This window comes from Talaromyces proteolyticus (genome assembly GCF_021365285.1).
Source record: "Talaromyces proteolyticus strain PMI_201 chromosome Unknown BGW36scaffold_9, whole genome shotgun sequence".
Taxonomy (NCBI): domain Eukaryota; kingdom Fungi; phylum Ascomycota; class Eurotiomycetes; order Eurotiales; family Trichocomaceae; genus Talaromyces; species Talaromyces proteolyticus.
In genome coordinates this window covers 113,259-131,383 of record NW_025764285.1, presented here as the reverse complement: position 1 = coordinate 131,383, position 18,125 = coordinate 113,259, and the positions used below count along the sequence as shown (strand labels likewise).

General features: G+C 43.2%; 5 protein-coding genes across 5 annotated transcripts; 3 read left to right on the top strand and 2 right to left on the bottom strand.

The window, feature by feature from the left end:
- Positions 1-2,087: 2,087 nt before the first annotated feature.
- Positions 2,088-6,529, top strand: BGW36DRAFT_463244 (multidrug resistance protein 1, 2, 3; the record flags this gene model as incomplete). Its single annotated transcript, XM_046222202.1, has 4 exons — positions 2,088-2,138; positions 2,211-2,399; positions 2,473-5,747; positions 5,813-6,529. The coding sequence occupies 4 exons, from the start codon at positions 2,088-2,090 to the stop codon at positions 6,159-6,161; spliced, it is 3,864 nt and encodes a 1,287-aa protein (XP_046069223.1). The 3' UTR covers positions 6,162-6,529.
- A 1,519-nt stretch (positions 6,530-8,048) lies between these two features.
- On the top strand, positions 8,049-8,873 carry BGW36DRAFT_300447 (putative aspergillopepsin-2 precursor; the record flags this gene model as incomplete). The annotated part of the gene is made up of 1 exon (XM_046211624.1): positions 8,049-8,873. One exon carries the CDS (start codon positions 8,049-8,051, stop codon positions 8,871-8,873), a length of 825 nt encoding a protein of 274 aa, XP_046069222.1.
- Positions 8,874-9,143: 270 nt separating this feature from the next.
- Positions 9,144-11,315, bottom strand: BGW36DRAFT_383256 (putative MFS transporter). Its single transcript, XM_046216638.1, has 4 exons — positions 11,136-11,315; positions 10,829-11,074; positions 9,838-10,758; positions 9,144-9,765 (listed from the first exon to the last, which is right to left on the bottom strand). Exons 1-4 carry the CDS (start codon positions 11,224-11,226, stop codon positions 9,563-9,565), a joined length of 1,461 nt encoding a protein of 486 aa, XP_046069221.1. The 5' UTR covers positions 11,227-11,315; the 3' UTR covers positions 9,144-9,562.
- A 1,400-nt stretch (positions 11,316-12,715) lies between these two features.
- BGW36DRAFT_398870 (terpene synthase metal binding domain protein) lies at positions 12,716-14,218 on the bottom strand (the record flags this gene model as incomplete). Its single annotated transcript, XM_046218464.1, has 9 exons — positions 12,716-12,800; positions 12,854-13,095; positions 13,155-13,188; positions 13,244-13,333; positions 13,383-13,539; positions 13,590-13,793; positions 13,854-13,872; positions 13,928-14,054; positions 14,133-14,218. 9 exons carry the CDS (start codon positions 14,216-14,218, stop codon positions 12,716-12,718), a joined length of 1,044 nt encoding a protein of 347 aa, XP_046069220.1.
- A 1,623-nt stretch (positions 14,219-15,841) lies between these two features.
- BGW36DRAFT_300319 (uncharacterized protein) lies at positions 15,842-17,258 on the top strand (the record flags this gene model as incomplete). The annotated part of the gene is made up of 2 exons (XM_046211612.1): positions 15,842-16,942; positions 17,007-17,258. The coding sequence occupies 2 exons, from the start codon at positions 15,842-15,844 to the stop codon at positions 17,256-17,258; spliced, it is 1,353 nt and encodes a 450-aa protein (XP_046069219.1).
- Positions 17,259-18,125: the final 867 nt, after the last annotated feature.

Below are 18,125 nucleotides of genomic sequence, written 5' to 3'. Positions count from 1 at the left end.
GAACTTGTGCATTAGGCAGCCCGAGGTGGAAAAAGTCTAAATGGACATTAATTTATAATAACGTATTTCATAAGCGAGCAGCCACTCTTTCCATCTCCAAATTAAAATTTGTAACATTTAGTCATCTAACACCAATAAATTGGAGGGGAAATTGGAGGGTGGTGGCCGTTCGCTTGGGGTCGCCATTCACTTATGAAATACGTTATTAAATAAGCCAGGATGTTATCCATCGTTCTTGTTTCCTGTATGTTAACGCAAGGTTATTCATGCTGGTCAATGTGTCTAGATGCTCAAGTCCCAAAACGTGTTTGCAAATTTCCATCACTTACACATCAAGCTCCTTGGCTTCCTCTCATCTTTTTTTCCCTGTACGCTGACACCAGCCACGTCTTACTACAATAAATACTGAGTGAGCGGTGAACGGATGATACTGATAGGTTGATGGAGATGGCTGAAATGTAGCCTCTGCTAAGTTATGAACCATACGCTAATAACAAGTAAAACACGAAACTATTATATATGTACTAGGCTTATGATTAGTGTCTCCGTAGTGGGGCAGAATTGATCAAAGAAAGAGTAAAAATATAAGCTCTCATCTGTTTGTACGGTTGTGTCAGCTAGAATAAGAGCCAAAATTAATAACCCTTCCAAGGAGGGGGATCCCTTTTGGTGTAGTGGTTTTCCCCCGACCGTTATGAGCCAAGGAAGCCTAATCAGGCTGCAACTTCCACTGAGAATACACACCTGGTTTAAATCCAAGCAACATTAAAAAATATCAAAGCAATACATGTCTAACGTGGCAAAAATCCACAGCAAAAAAGACCGAGGCGGGCTGAAGAAATGCAGGCAATTGGTCAAGAAATGAGTGCTGGCCGAAGCAACGGAGACATTGACTGAATAAATGGATTAGGCCGAATATAGAGACGAAAAATGCAGATTATATATGCCGGAGCCCTATATTATCTGGGGAAGTGTGTCAGCCAGAATAAGAGCCAAAATTAATAACCCTCCCAAGGAGGGGGACCTCTTTTTGGTGCCGTGTTTTCGGCCAATAACGTATTTCATCCATGAACGGTCAGCTGCCATGGCATTTTTAGGCCATCGATATTTCGCCATTTTTATTAGAAAATATAGTATAAAAATGAGATACAATATAAAATTTAATTTAAATATTATATATTCTTAGTTTTATTAGATAACTCTCAATAATTATTAAAATAATAAGGGTGTATTAAAATTACATAAAATTATCGCGTATTTTCCAAAATAACTATAATTCTAAGTTTAAATTTATTAATAATGAAATATAATTCAATTTATAATATATAATAGTTCTAATTAATTTCAGATTATATTTTCTAATAAAATGGCGAAATATTGAGGGGCCTAAAAATTGCCAGGTTTGTATGGGAATTGGCAGCTGCCCGTTCAAGGGTAGTGACCGCTCTTGGGTGAAATACATTAGGCTATAACTCTCTAACTTCGTGGTTTCCGCAATAAAACTAGCATTAAAGTCTAGACATGCTTTTTGTCGCATTTATGAGACTAGCTGATCGTCCAGATCTTTTCCCGATTCTATACCGAGGTGCACCATACTGATAACACTAAACACTAACAGACACATGCATGTTGCATATGGAGAAAGAAGAGAAGCGTCGGCATTTAAAATCCAATTCCTTTCCCAATATTTCTCCATACACTAATCCCTGTATCATGTTTATGCTAGTCTCATATACCAATAGCCTTGTTGAACACGAGCTCGACCCCTTTGCCCTAGTTGTGAAATTAGCTTTTACAGCGTAATTACTCGGCGTAGATCATAAATCTCCACAACGGTGTCATTTCACATGGCTCCTAACTAGTCATTACTTACCGAGCCCTAATGACCCTCTCCCCTTGGCCGTTGTCATCTCTTTTCTCTGCTGGTAATGATTCGAGCTCAAACGCCATGAATCTCGTCGTATCGGCATCAATTACGCAACGGTGCGCCGAAAGAACTGTGACGGCATACTAAATACCCCCGAGTTTGACAGTCTCCAGACCATTGGAATACAATTAATTCCAATGGTGGCGGCGAAGAGGGCAAGATGTCAAAAATAAAGGATGCGGAAGGGCTTCAGATGGAACCGCGTGCAGAGGTATGTCGCTTATTCGGATATCCGCTTAAATGAATTGATATTGACGAATTCTAATGTCTGCGCATTCCTTAGGCAACAAGTTCTGCCCATCAAACGCTATCCGAAAACCAGATAGATATCTTAACACAACAGATTGATGTTCCGAAAGTCACAGTTAGCTATTTTCAGATTTATAAATATGCCGGTAAATGGGACATTGTGATTTTTGTCATGAGCGCAATATGTGCTATGCTGGGAGGTGCAGCACTGCCATTGTTCACTGTAAGCCAAGCCAAAATAACATTTACCCTGAGCTTTAAGGCGTGTGTGATAAGACTGATCGCACATCCTCTAGGTTTTCTTCGGGCAAGTAACATCGTCTCTCAAAGAGGTGGCAATTGGCAGTATCACCTACGACCATTTCTATCATGAACTCACCAAGAACGTTCTCTATTTCACTTACCTAGGCATCGCCGAATTCATCCTAAGTTTCTTTTCAACGCTTGGCCTTGTCTACACAGGAAATACTATCACTCAGAAGATCCGAGTGCGGTATTTTCAAGCCATTTTACAACAAAACATTGCATTTTTCGATGTTCTGGGGACCGGCGAAATTACGACGCGAATCACTGGCGACATGCATCTTATTCAGGACGGTATCTCCGAGAAATTAAGCCTGGTTCTTTCGGGAGTCTCAAGTTTCGTCACTGCGTTTATCATCGCCTATATCAAATATTGGAAGTTGGCCCTGGTCTCTACCTCCACTCTGGTTGCCCTCCTTATCATTATGGGTAGTGGCTCTGTAGTTTCTGTGATTTATGGCAAGAGATCAATCGAGAGATACGGACATGGAGGGAATTTAGCAGACAACGCGTTTGAATCAATAAGGACAGTGGTAGCATTTGGAGCTCAAGAATCTCTCGCAGAGAAATACGACGGTTACATGAGAGAGGGAGAGCGCTTTGGCAGGGTTCTTCAAATCTCATTCGCGCTCGTCATTGGAGCTCTACTGGGCATAATGTACCTTAACTATGGGCTTGGATTCTGGATGGGGTCCCGTTTTCTTGTCGAACAGAATTCGGATCTTGCTCCCGGAGACATCCTGACCATTATGATGGCCATCATTCTCGGCTCTTATAGTCTCGGAAACGTTGCACCCAATTTGCAAGCATTCTCAGATGCTGTTGCTGCTGCATCCAAAATATTCAGTGTCATTGATAGGGTTTCCCCTCTGAATCCCTGGTCAGCTGAGGGCACAGCGGTACGTACGCTCAACGGTGAAATTCAATTTCATGACATCAAACATGTCTACCCTTCAAGACAGGAAGTGCTCGTTTTAGATTCGTTCAACATACACATCCCGGCCGGGAAAACGACCGCCTTTGTTGGTCCATCTGGATCCGGAAAAAGCACGATTATTGGCCTTATAGAACGATTTTATACCCCAATTGAGGGAGAGATCACTATCGACGGACATGATATTCGCACACTCAATCTACACTCACTACGGCGGCAAATATCTCTTGTTTCACAAGAGCCACAGCTATTTTCGGCCACGATTTTCGAAAATATTAGATATGGACTTACCGGATCTGAGTTTGAAAGTGAGCCTAAAAATAAGATTCAGCAAAGAGTCGTCTATGCGGCTCAGCTAGCCAATGCCCACGATTTTATCATGGCTCTGCCGGATGGGTATGAAACACATATCGGCTCTCTCTCACTTTCAGGGGGTCAAAAACAACGCATTTCAATTGCACGCGCAGTTGTAAAGGAGCCAAAAATCCTACTTCTCGACGAGGCCACATCTGCACTAGATACCAAGTCCGAGGCTCATGTTCAGTTAGCTTTGGAAAAGGCGGCTGAGGGACGTACAACTATTATAATAGCCCACCGCCTATCTACTATCAAAAACGCTCACAACATTGTTGTTCTTGTTGATGGAAAAATTGCAGAACAAGGCACACACAAGGATCTCATCGATCATGGTGGAGCTTACTTCAATCTTGTACAAGCTCAGAGCCTCAATGAGGACAAAACTGAAAAGGATGAGTTAGGAATAGATGAAGACGGCTTGGATTTTTTCTCAATTTCGGATGGCGACACTCACAATCACGGGCCTTTCGATAGCGATATTCAACTACATAAAAGCGCATTAAACGAGCGATCTACTACCAGATTCAGACCCGAATCAAAACTCCTTTCCGGGGCTACTTATCCTTCTGTGTACTCTCTTGTGAAGTTCATTGCGGGATTTAACCGCCCTGAAAGGCAAATCATGGCAATTGGCCTTATCTTGTCAATCTGCGCTGGCGCAGTTCAGCCCTCCCAGGCCGTCTTAATGGCAAAGGCAGTTAGCACGATCACGCTCCCAGCTAGCGAGTTCCAGAAACTTCGCCATGACACGAACTTTTGGTGTCTCATGTTTCTCATGATGGGATTAGCCACATTCCTTCTATATGCACTCCAAGGAATCCTATTTGCCATTAGCTCGGAGAAGCTCATTCGTCGCGCTAGAACCACGACATTTCGAGTCCTTCTCAATCAAGATATTTCCTTTTATGACGAAGAAGAGCACGCAACTGGCGCTTTAACATCCATTCTTGCTACAGATACCAAAAGTCTGTCTGGAATTAGTGGCGCAACATTGGGGACTTTATTGGTTATGATCGTTAATTTGCTTGGTGCACTTATTGTCGCTCTCATTCTAGGATGGAAACTTGCCTTGGTTTGTATCTCAGCAGTCCCCGTTCTCATTCTTAGCGGGTTCCTGCGCATCTGGGTCCTCAATAAGCTCCAGTCAAAATCAAAGAAAGTTTATCAAAGCTCAGCTAATTTCGCCAGCGAGGCTGCATCGGCGATTCGTACGGTTGCTTCTTTCACAATGGAGTCGGCAATGCTGAAGTCATACTCGACCCGGTTAGAGCAGCAAACTAAGGACAATATCCCATCTATTGTTAAGTCGTCTTTCCTATATGCCAGTTCAGAGGCAGTCCAGTTCTTTTGCATGGCATTGGGATTTTGGTACGGTGGTACATTAGTCGGCCATCATGAATACACTATTTTCAAATTTTATGTCTGTTTCAGCGAGGTCATCTTCGGTGCTCAGGCAGCTGGACGGATCTTTTCATATGCACCGGGTATCAGCAAAGCAAAGAACGCGGCCGAAGAATTGAAGTCTCTCTACGACAGAAAGCCAAGAATTGGTTCTCAAAATAATGGGGATACTCTCCCAAGAGTCGAGGGGCGCATCGAATTCCAGAATGTGCACTTCAGATATCCCAGTCGAATCGAACATCTTGTTTTACAAGGGTTGAACCTTACTATTCTACCGGGACAATATGTAGCCTTGGTAGGCGCTAGTGGGTGTGGAAAGAGCACCTGCATTGCCCTTTTAGAACGCTTCTATGACAGTCGTCTTGGGGAAATTCGTGTCGATGGTAGGGACATTACTCAACTCGATGTCAGGTCCTATAGAAAGCAACTTGCGTTTGTCGGGCAGGAAGCTGCACTTTTTGAAGGCACTATTCGCGAAAATATCCTTTTGGGGTGCAATCCAATGGAAGTTTCTGAAGACTCCCTGATTGCAGCTTGTCAAGACGCCAACATATACAATTTCATCATATCTCTTCCGTGAGTGCCCCCCCTCATCTTGTATGTTCATATATTCAAATACTAGTTCTGACCTTTTAATGAAGGCAGGGTTTTGATACAGAAGTTGGAAATAAGGGTAGGATGCTATCTGGGGGACAAAAACAACGTATTGCCATTGCTCGTGCTCTCATGAGAGATCCAAGAATCTTGCTGCTCGACGAAGCAACATCTGCACTTGACTCCGAGTCAGAGAAGCTGGTACAAGCAGCTTTGGATACTGCAGCACGAGGGAGAACGACCATTGCTGTTGCTCATCGCCTAAGTACTATACAGCGGGCAGACATTATCTACGTGTTGGACAACGGGAGAGTAGCTGAATCTGGGTCTCATGCGGAGCTTCTCCGGAAAAAGGGCCGCTATTTTGAATTGGTGAATCTGCAGAATTTGGGATGAGTGCATGTGGTTTTGGATGATTTGGTTTTGTCACAACCATCTTCTCGTATTTTTGAGCGAGTGCTGTCCCCATTGGCTGCTCGACGACATGTCAAATTGAGCTAAAATTGGATTTCCTCACAAACAGGGAAAACAATTTTCAATGTCAAGATCGTTTCGTGACGTTCAATACGTGAGCCGATCTTCTCTTCGCTGATTGTTCAGAAAACAGATCTTAGAGGCATCAAGAGCTCCATACACGTGCAGGGAAGCAGTGTGTCTTCATTACTGTGCAAGTTTGCTATCCAAGTAAGAAGGGCCTATATAATTGACCAAGCGTCAATCCTACTTTGCATTTCAATGTCAATGTACGACGAACACTATCTTTCACAATACAGTATACAGTATACAGTATGGCGTTGATAAACGGAACGTCTACAGCGATTTGACGAGCCAGGATCTAATTAACGCGGTAGTTTATAGGTATCCACAATTGGAGGCTTAGTAGCATAATCGAGCCTTTTCAGGCCTCCAGTGGGAACGGTTCTGGAACAGGGCGGGCATGTTAAGGGGGCTGGCGAGTAATGAGTGATTAGTAGATAAAAATACTCCACATAACCCCATGTTATCACTACTAATTGCAGCGATTGCCACCAGTCAGCCTGTAAGCACTAGAATAGATCTGAGTATGAACGTATTTTGCATGGTCTATATCCAATTATCCATTTAATCTCATACAAGCTTATTAGGTTGGGTGACCCCGCGCATCAACGGGCCCTTGCAGAAAACCACAATTACCGAGCTTACATTTTAACGCGTCATCAGGTAGTGACAGAGTGTAATACCGAGGGGCTATTTTCCAAATATTGCAATTAACCCTATCTCCGAGGCCAGATATTGCTGTTGAATATTACACTGACAAACAACCCGGCAGAAAAAGTCTACATAGGAGAATCTTTTGACGCGCCAGACACACGAGAATGTAGTGAAGGTGTACCAATATATCTATTAATTCGCATATTAAGTAAATGTTGATATGTCGAGGGAAGATGCTAGTAAGGACGGCTGACCGTACTGCGGGCTAAGTTTCGGCCGATGCGACTCTGTAATCAAATCTATCCGAGAGTAAATCCAATCAGGGAAGCTTTAACAGCTGACCAAGAGAAGAAGCATTGATCTGGTAATGAAATTTTGCAATAGATGCTGGATAAAGTAGTCCTAAAAGGTTGGCCCAATCCGACAGCCATCGTGCCAAGTCACACGGTCAGCTGCTTAGGGGAATGATGGGTCACACTCACACATCACCAACGACTTCGAGATAGTTTGTATCAATAATGTTGTAATTACACCCAGGGATCCAGCTGATAACAGTTCGCATAGTGTCAATAAAAGGAAACCATGCGAATCGGCCTTGCTTGGCTAATATTGCACAGGTCAGTTCTGACATGCGCCGCCAAATCATAGGGTTACAATAAGGCCATTCGAGGGGTATGTAAATGTTTCGAAACCTTCCTGTACCTTCTGCCTTGCCTAGAATAGGAATGGCAATGTAGATCCCAGCCTTGTGATAAGTGTCCAAAGAATAAGAATCACTACTAGTACGGAATGTTTCAAGGCTCCTCCAAAATTAACTGTGTTTTAGTGCAAGGTGCTATTTTAGTACGTCAGGGGACGAAGGATAATAATTTTGGGGTCACATCTCGGCTTCTGGCTATACCACCATCCAATGCTAAATGACAGGCAGGATCGGATGCCAGGTCATCGATGTGACATGGGTTTGTGTGTGGCTTTTTGGGGTCTAAATTTGTATAAAAGAATCTTATTCCCTCCTGCGAAAGGTGCAAGCACCAGTTAGAGTAGATCTATCAACCTTTCATTTAGTTTCTTTGTCCTTACTATCCAGACAAAATGAAGTTCACCAGTGTTGCAGTTCCTCTTCTCTTTTCGGGCGCGGCGCTTGCAGTCCCTCTTTCCGAAGAAAATCTGGCTCGTCGCGAGGCAAATCGGCAGGCTCGCAGCCCTCGTCATGGGCAGCATTCCCATAAAAACCTGCGCGTCGACAGCGTTCAGACTGAAGACGGCAACTTCACCGCAGAATCATATTCGTCCAACTGGGCTGGCGCAGTCCTGATCGGATCTGGCTATACCTCTGTTTCCGGCACATTTGTCGTGCCCTCTGTCAGCGTCCCTAGCGGCGGTGATTCCAGCAAGCAATACTGCGCTGCTGCTTGGGTGGGCATTGATGGAGACACCTGCGGCTCTGCTATTCTACAAACTGGCGTCAATATATGCATTCAGAACGGCGCCATCACCAATACTGCTTGGTATGAATGGTTCCCGGCTGCGCAGGAATACTGGGATTCGGGCATCAGCATCAATACTGGTGACACAGTCACAGCAGTCGTAACTGCTGACAGTACCAGCGGTGGTTCTGCCACCGTGACTAATGAGTCCAACGGCCAGAGCGTTAGCTACACCTTCACTGGTCAATCGGCTACCTTGTGCGAGACTAATGCTGAGTGGATCATGGAGGACCTTTCTGCTGGCGGCGGATTGGTGCCATTCGCCAACTTCGGTAGCTCGTTTGCCATCACGGGAGCTTCTGCTACTTCCAACGGGGCTTCTGTGGACACCACTGGGGCTACCATTATGGACATTAGCCAAAACAATGCCGTGCTCACATCGACTACTGCCTCTGGAAGCACTGTCGATATCTCATATATTGGCTCTTAAGCCCCATGTGTTCTGCTTGGATGCTTCTCTACTCAGGAGTGAGAATGCATAACTTGAAAGTGAAGAAAAAAATATCTTCCCTTTTGAAGATCTTTATTTAGTCTGTAAATAGCTTCTCCATAGATTCTTGGGTTGGTACATATTAGTTATGGCAGTGTAATATTACTTATGAGCCTTCATTCAATTTCCTCTTTCTACTCTCACGTTAGTATGGTTATATCTAAATAAAGCAAATATCTTGAATAGAACCAAGTATAATCTACCTTATCTGTTACTAAATAATGCAAATCTTGTCGGACTATAAGGAAACATTTCAAGCCAAAAGAAAAAACATGGATTTAAAGACCCTTATAAGTATTCTGCCTATTCTCAACTCACAAAAATTATCCTGAAGGCTTATTTCATTCTCACTCATGTTTCATCTCAGAACATTTGGGGAAAGAATAGAAACCTGAGATATAAACCTACTAAAGACTTTTGTACGTTCATCACAAGCACATCATCATGTTCATGCTTGATGTAAGAAAGATTGTTCTCCAATTCATATCCTTTCAAAAATCATTTTTTATGAAGAAACGTAAAACAGAATGCTCCCACCAATATGCAAATGATGGCTTTTGCGCTGGTTAGCTTTCCAATTTGCTCCCACAATCATATCTACGTAAGAGAAATGATGAAATATTGAGATGTCAATAAAAAGTAAGGTTGTTTGACTTACCAAATGTCAGGTTCATGTAGTAGTATCCGGCCGTCTCAGTAAGCCAACCAGACAGAACAGGGCCAATCAACATACCAGCCGTCCAGCTCATGTTCGTGAGTGAGTAGCCTCGGGAATACCCTCCTTTAGGTCCAAAAATTTCGGGGTTATCAGCTTGGAGGTCTCTGATGACCGCTTTGCCAGGTCGTTAGCATGACCTCAATAGAATGGGAGTGAGATTTAATAAAAGAAATCAAAGAATCTTACTCGTCATCTCCAGTATGCCGGCACCAGTGGTTAATGACCTTGCGATACCAAGCCCTAGCAATGAAGCAGCGTAAAGAAGCTTCCCACTATCGCCAGCACCTGCAAAAGAAAACAAGCCACTCCCCGGAATGCCGAGAATCCACATCATCACTCCCGAAGATACGTATCCAATACCAGTCGGAACTCTGCTGCCGATCCGGTCTTTCAACCAGCCAGTGAGGGGACCTAGAATAAGAAAAGGGGTCTGAACAAGCAGAAACATCAAACTGACCCGAGATGTATCCCATCCGAATTCCCGCGTTACATGAAGGGGTAAGGTTGTGTCTAAGCTGGTCAAGACAAGGCCGGCTGTCAAATGGCAGGCCATGCCAGTCAGGGCCCGTGGATTAGTCAGTAGGACTCTATAGAAACTGGGTTGCGATACTGTATGCTTCCTAACACCAGTTTCACTGGGCACATCCGGGTCTCTAAGACTTCCAGACGGACTATCATGGCTTTTCGGGGAGGATGTTAGCAGCCCAGTGGTTTCATCTACGGAACTGATGTGGTCAATCTGCGATGTAGTCGACTCTAAATCCCCATGTAATAAGGAATCTTCGTCGGTAATACTGTTCTTTCGTTTTACGCCCTTGTCCTTTTTATTTTCCACGGGTTTCTCAATCATTACCACCCGCATAACCATGTCGATCACCAATACTGCAATCGCTGTTCCCCAAGTTGGCCAATATCCAACAAAACGTAACAGGGTCCCCGAGGTAATGGGGCCAATTAACATGCCGGACATGTAAAACATGGAGATGGTTGCCAGTGTTCGCGACGTATTGTCTGCCCCGACCGTATCGGCGATAGTTGCAAGACCAATAATCCATGTCGCATTGCCGCCAATCGCCTGAATAACACGTCCCATAATGAGTATAGGGACTGAAAAAGAATTAGCTTTATATCTTAATTCTACATAAATGGTTGGTAAATGTCGTAAGAATACACATACGTGACGTCGCAGCTGCGCATAGGACTGTGCCTAGAAGTTCTGCTCCCAAAGTTATTAACAATGGAATCTTGCGGGATGACATTTTGTCTGAGATTTGTCCAGTAATCGGAGCTGAAATGGCACAGGCAAAAGCGTGAGAGAAGAGCACAGTTGAGGTGGTTGACTGGGCTTTCGAATCGTCAATTCCTAGACGGTCACGAAGCATGACTTGCAAGATAGGAACTATGAAGCTGTAAAGGAAGGTTTCTAGTTGTCTGGTTAGGCTCTTGGGCTTAGTCCGGTAAACTTTTCAAGTTGCACTGCAAACCTGTAGATAAAGCGATCGTGATGCATGTGACAATGAAAATATTCGATGCGCGCCATCGGTATCCGTGGTGCACGTCTCTGTGTGCAGGCATTTTGATGTAAACAAAAACAATGTTCTGGATAGAGTATCTGTCAATATAATGAAAGTGGGAAAGTAAGATAGACACAATGTAGGAAATAGCTTTAGAAGGAGAGAAAGGGAAAAGAGGCAAGTGTATTGGCTACTTACACATTATTAATTAGCCATAGGATAGTTATGAGTCACTTCATTAGTTGAGCTGCATGAACTAGGTTAGATTAATATCAAATGAGTATGTCTAAACCCCGATCAGTCCTGTCTAAAATATTGGCGTCCAACAAGAATCTATTAATTGAAACTATTGGTTGGGATTGAAATGCCACGACACTAAAGCTATAACCACCACAGTCTATTAGAACCTAGATGGGGAAAATTGCCGTACCCTGATCACCGAACTACACATGAGCTTGGGTTGTGGTATTGCTACGGGTTCACCTCCCCGGAAGCTATCGAATAGCGTCGGGTATTTTAACAGAGTGTTATCGGGTGATCATTGAGCTACGCCAGTCCATTACTCTATCAATCTTTTCGCCTTTGACAACAAAATGAGCGGGACTATATGCAAGGAGCTGACTACACATGCAGACCTATTACAAAAGGATGCAGCCTTGAGCGATACCTAACAAACAGTGACTAGTCGGAATATATTACCTTAAAGCATATGAAGAAAAGTACCGAAAGGCGCCGACGTAAGTAGGCCAGCGCACAGGACATGGCAGCGAAAGAATTTCAACCGGCGCAGGGAGAATTTTTGTTACATAGTTATTCGAAATAACTACACTAGTTGACGAGGTCAGGACTGACACGAGACCCATGGATTCAATTGAAATAAATTCTCGGCGATTCATACTAGATAGCAATGGGTGTATCGTCCAGTAGTGTGTGTATACATATGACATGAAAATCGCTGGATATCGATCTTGACATTACGGTGACATTCTCCGATGGACCCTTAAAAAAGCCGACCTAAATTACGAGGTATTATTCTAGTATACAAGAAGTGATTTCATGTCACATTTAGCATGATCTGAGATACTATTTGTCCGGGAGCAGTACAGCGAATGTTTATCATTAAAGTCAACGGTCGGGGTGGTTTACTTCTAGAGCGGCATCCATACATCCCGCAGTATTATTGCTGTAGGTTGACTATATGTAATAAAAAGATCTTTTTATAAAATAAATTTTTGAAGATTCTTTTGGTTCAGTTCGTTTGGTAGCTCAAACCTCCGCTTAATTACTCCGAAATCAATATAATAGAGTACAACTCCAAATAGGTAGCCAATACAGACCAGCACCACGTTTATATATACATGTAACGCTGAAAAACATCAATTAATCTAACTCGGCATCGCAACTTGTTTCGCAACTTCTTTCGGTCTATCAGGTAGTGACGCGTTTATGAGGACATAAATTGTAATAACCAACTGTAAACTAATCTCTAGCGTAATAAATGTGAATATCAATGATTCTACGAAATAGAAAACGCGGCCCTTGAACAAGCATCATGGCAATTTCTTTAATACTTGCACCACCCGCGTCCGCCTTACCTCTGCAACTCGCCGTCCAAAATATCTTTCTGATCGAAAGCTACTTTAGTTAGTAATGGTTAATCAGAGAAAATTCTAACAAGTGAGTCTGACCTCCAATTTAAATTTGCCATTATCACCGCCCTCACGCTGGCAATGTATCTCTGAACGTCTATATCGATTTTCTCGCCCCATGAAGGTAGTTTCGCTAATGCAAGAAACCATCGCTGATACAGATCAGCGAGGAGTGCGCCAACACTGTCAAATGCAGCTTGAGGATGGGGCGTTCCCAGAGGATTGGTTGATTGCAGTTCATAACGGGTTATTGCGACTAGGTTGTGCCGGACTCCTTCATCCTACGCTTACAAGGGAATCATTAGCCACCTGCTTGTTTATCCAAGTTAGATCCACTTACCTCCTCTTTGCAATAAGATAAGATATCGTTTTGACTGGTTTCTTGTTAGGAGATTATTCAGTAACGACATGCAGAACGGACGTATGTACATGACGACAAAATCAACACCAATCCTTTCGATTTCTTTGATACTTTCGCACTCAAATACTTCATCAGGTAGATCGAGCTTGAGAGCGTATCTGAATAATGTCAGTGAGTAAACTAAAGTTGAATTTGGCTTTTCCTTACTCGGCCAATGCAAACAACGGCGAAACACCAGCTGATTTCCGTCTCATCTCAAGCGTCTCTTGAAGTGATGGAAACCGCCTCTGAGATCGCCATTGTACCTGCTCTATACTGCCTTTGCAATAGTTGTTCATATACTTGGCAAAGCGTCTTTGGACTCCTGGATCAGAGATCAGAGAGATTTATTTTGATTTTTCCGAGAATACATACCAATCGGAGGATCTTGAGCGATCCTAGTCCAAACCGATTCGTGGACATCCACAAGTGATTGCAGCTCAATAGATAAATGGCTGTGTCGGCGGGAATTCGTTCCTGTATTCAAACGGTCCTCGCCGATTTCCATGCCTGATAACAGAACATCAATCACTTTTTGTGCTTCTTCGGGGTTCTCTTTCAGATTACCGTTATCAAACACTAAACATATCCGTTTTAGTCAACTTAATTAGGTTCAACTGTTATGGGCAGCACTTATACAATCATCAAAAGGAAAAACCTAGAAATGGTAAGCAATGATAACATGCTTAGGGACTTAACTAGACAGAGCATACCCAGTTTCCCCAGTCACACAGAGTCCTCAGCTCCTGTGGTCCGGCATCAGCGGCGGTAATAGCACAGAAATATGAGAAATCAGTTTCACTGATGACACGTCTCCGACGAGCATTCAGCCGACATTTTCTACAGATACTCAGATTTGTTATTCTCGTGTTGTCAAGAAGGTATAAAGACCTGGGTTTTATTGAAAAAGCCTCATACTCTGCAAACCATGCCTCCGACTCAACCTTGACTCGTTCATAATGACAGTTCACTCGAGGCGGTTCCGCTAGGAAGAGAACAAACATATCCGGCAAATGGACATCCAATTTTTTGTCGTTGATTTGAGGGGTAAAGGCCAGGTGGCCAACTGTGTCAGGCTTTGGGAATGGCTGATACGATCCCTGAGACAACACATTGGTGTCCGCCACGTTCAGAAAAGAAGTCATATTTTGCAAGAGGGATAAAAATCACGTAATCAGAAGAGAACAAAAGAAGACTCATATACCGCCAAGCAGAACAAGGTTTGTTACATGTGGGATGATACCACGAGCCAATTAGAAGGTGTCAGTATCAACCTTTGGATCACACATGTGAATTTTAGGGAGAGCTTCTGACACGAATAGATGTATGTCAACGCACCATATATAGTCACAGGTTATCAGCCTACGTTTAGGAAGCGCCAACGAAGGATACAAAGATAAGGCGCTTATGAGGATAACAATACATTAGCATGTGGATAGAAACATCAATACTTGGTGATTGGCACACGCGCACTGACAAACGGACCGTTGGATCAGTGATTAGCAAATTCAATGTATGGATAACGATAAATAATGGTAATCATGATTTTGGTTCTGTAAACACTAGAAAACCCAACCGCCTTTCTCTCTGGGCCGGTCGAAAGAATAGTCCATCTATCCACGACATCATTTATGGAGAACGGAGTTTAAGCAACTTCAGGACGACGAACGAGGCTATTCTCTAGCGCATTATCATACCCACAGTCTAAACACACACATGGGCTATCTTTGTATAGAACATATCCCCAGATTATCGCTACAAACTAACCCACGCAGATTGTCCTAAGCAATATTCAATAATTTGAACCTCCCTCGTATCATACTATATAAGAATGATTCAAGCGCCGTTCTTTTATCTCTAGTGTATATCAATTCGATGTATTATTGCGATATTTGGCTAGTAAAGTTTATTGAGTCAGTCTGGGGCGCATCAACGACCTATACTGATCAAAGTTAGTCATCTTCTCGCAAACGCGTACGCTTTGTTTGAAGTGTGCGAATATACGCCGAGGATGCGGAATAACGAAACTTAAACAGCCCAGGAACCCAGATTTTGTGACGTCTTTCATTGTCTCAGGCTGTTTATTCTGGTCTTTTCCAAATAAACAGTATTCACCGACATTATAGGTCTGGAAGTTATTTGTCTTTGAAACGGGGGTTGCAAAATTAATAATAATCACTCCCGCCACTACAGCAAAAATAGCCCTAATAATTTGCTACTCACTACCGAGATAGACGAACGACACAAAGGATGGTCCCTCAATGTCTTTGTTTTCTTCACATGTAGACTCTCAGCTATAGGAATTTGCAATTCACACAAAGCCATGAAAAGTATATCAATCCAAAAACGGAGGTCGAGGATGCGGATCGGGTTACTGCGGGAATATTGAAAGCAGAAATGCGCCTCGCAAGTATGCTAAGGATTTAGACAATAATTTATTCCATTTTCTTTTGTTGCTCATGGTGACCGTAGCATAGATAAAAGTTAACTGGCCGTTTAGTGGTGATTGCAGACCGTAGACTGTAGCCATATAGGCTGGCTGCAAGGTAGTCGATCTGTTATTATCAAGTCTCGGGGAATATTACCATTTCCATTCAATGTTGTTCAATGAAACCGAAAAAGTTATCATGAAATCAGACAAGAAATCAGAAATCGGCTATAAACAGCAGAAATGGTCATATAGATTTATATGGACCGACAAGCACCTAGGCCCTGACGTATTAAAGCCGTTACGCCATGACTACGATGAGTTGGGTGCGCTAACTGTTGAAAGGCTTCTCACCATTAAAGATCAAGAGGGTGAAAAAGGCGATCTTTATAAAATCCTCGAGAAACACCACAGCGAGGACGCAGTTCTTACTAAATTCTGGAACCAGGTGCATCACGTCCCAAAATGGGTAGACTGGGAACAGATTGCGCGTGGACAACAAGTCTTCTATCGTTACGCTCTGGCCAATATTATTGGATTTGCATTGCAAGGCTTCATCTGCGAAAACTCGGCATCGACCGGCGTTGTAGAGGTTCTCGTTCGCACCGGTGGGTTTTCTACTCGCGTTCTCTTGGGCCGTTTATTAGAAACCTTTCAATGGCTTCTCGAAGTGACACGTTCTCAAGAAGAAGTCAAGCCTGGTGGCCGAGGCTTCAAATCGACGGTCCGCGTACGATTACTTCATTCTTCCGTTCGTCGCAGGATCCTGCATTTAGCTATTCGACGACCAGAGTACTACGACGTGGCCGAGTTTGGAGTTCCAGCAAACACGATGGACTCTATCCATTCAATCACGACGTTTTCTTTGAACCCAATGTTCTTACAGTTGCCTCAGATGGGCATCACGCCACGACCACAAGAAATTGAAGATTATCTTGCGCTATTTCGATATCTTGCACACATTGTTGGGACGCCGACAGAATACTTTTCAACCGTTGAGGAAGCAAAGGCACTTATGGAGAGCTGTTATCTCCACGAACTGAATATGACTGAAACATCCAAGACGGTAGCATATAACTTTGTCCGTGTTGTGGAAAGCTTGCCTCCACCGCTAGTAACTTCTCGAGGGTTCATTGAGGCAGGTAGTCGCTGGCTCAATGGCCATGAGCTTTGTGACGAGCTTGGTTTGGGCCGACCCGGTTTTCTGTCATATGTGGCATTCGCGGGTCTGTGTGTGCTGGTAAACAGCCTGGCGTGGACACAGCGGTTGATACCAGCCTTTGACAAGTTCATGATTGAGGTGAGCAATAAATACACCTATAGTTGGTTATTTTTGTTTGTATATTGTCTAATTGGGTCTCAAGTTTCTTCGATCTAAGCTGTACTGGGCTGTTGTTGAAAACGAAGGTGGGTTGAACGGAGGGACAAATTTTGAAATGAAATACAAACCCAGGCTCAATAGTATTACTGGTCGTGAAGAGGCGACCACTTTCAAATCGGGTCATCTAATAATTGAGAGCTTCTTTCTACTGTGTACTATTATGACCATGGTGATTATTATGGTCTTGGGATACGCTGTTTGGGACTTAATGCGCAAGGAGTTCAAGGTAATTTGATCTGTGAACTATGCACCATTGGGAAATTCTTGCAAGGGGGGGAGTAACTTTTAATTCTCAGAAGGTTCCATGAATTATATGGTGTATATTTGATAGAAAATCATGTTAACGTATGTACCAATTGATGTTTTTTCTTCTTCATTTTCCTGCTTGTACGTAATCGAGTGCATCTTAGTGTGATATTTGTACATACGAGCAATCGAAGGAAATAATAATATACATCACTCTAGACCCTTCTTCCACCAATACTAAACTAAGAAGGTACGTGTGTAGTATGTACATAAATTTGTATGAGTAACTAATGGTAAGACGTAACTAATTAGGGTACAGATCGCGGAGGCCGCGATAACATGACAGTATCCGAGAACCCCCGTCTCCAGCTATTATTTGTGACTGTGTAGTTATTTGATAAATGAAGTTCATTCGAGTCTCTAAACACCAACTGATGTGAACAAAGAGAACTAAACTTTCGCCTAAATTTCTTGGGGAGTCTATGCTCAATGAAGTCTTGTTTATGGTGTCATCGAATCAAAACTCTATTACCAGAAATAAAAAAACTCGCCGCGTATATCCCCGCTGTACCATACACTGGGTAAACATCGTCTTTCGGTTGGTTCCACACGCAATACCTCAGATTGTTAGAAGTTGCTTTTCTAGTCTTTGTTTATTTTACGGCTCTATTTGGTGAAATTCCTGTGATATTCAAATTAAGGCGGAAGCTCGCCCATATTCGGGTACATGCATGTGATTTATGTTATAACTAGTAGCCAATAGTGGATTATTGCCAATCGGTGATTATGATGGAACAAAGAAACTGGGAAGAAGTAGAAAGACAAATGGAGCTTCTCAGCCTCGTTTAAGGGCGGC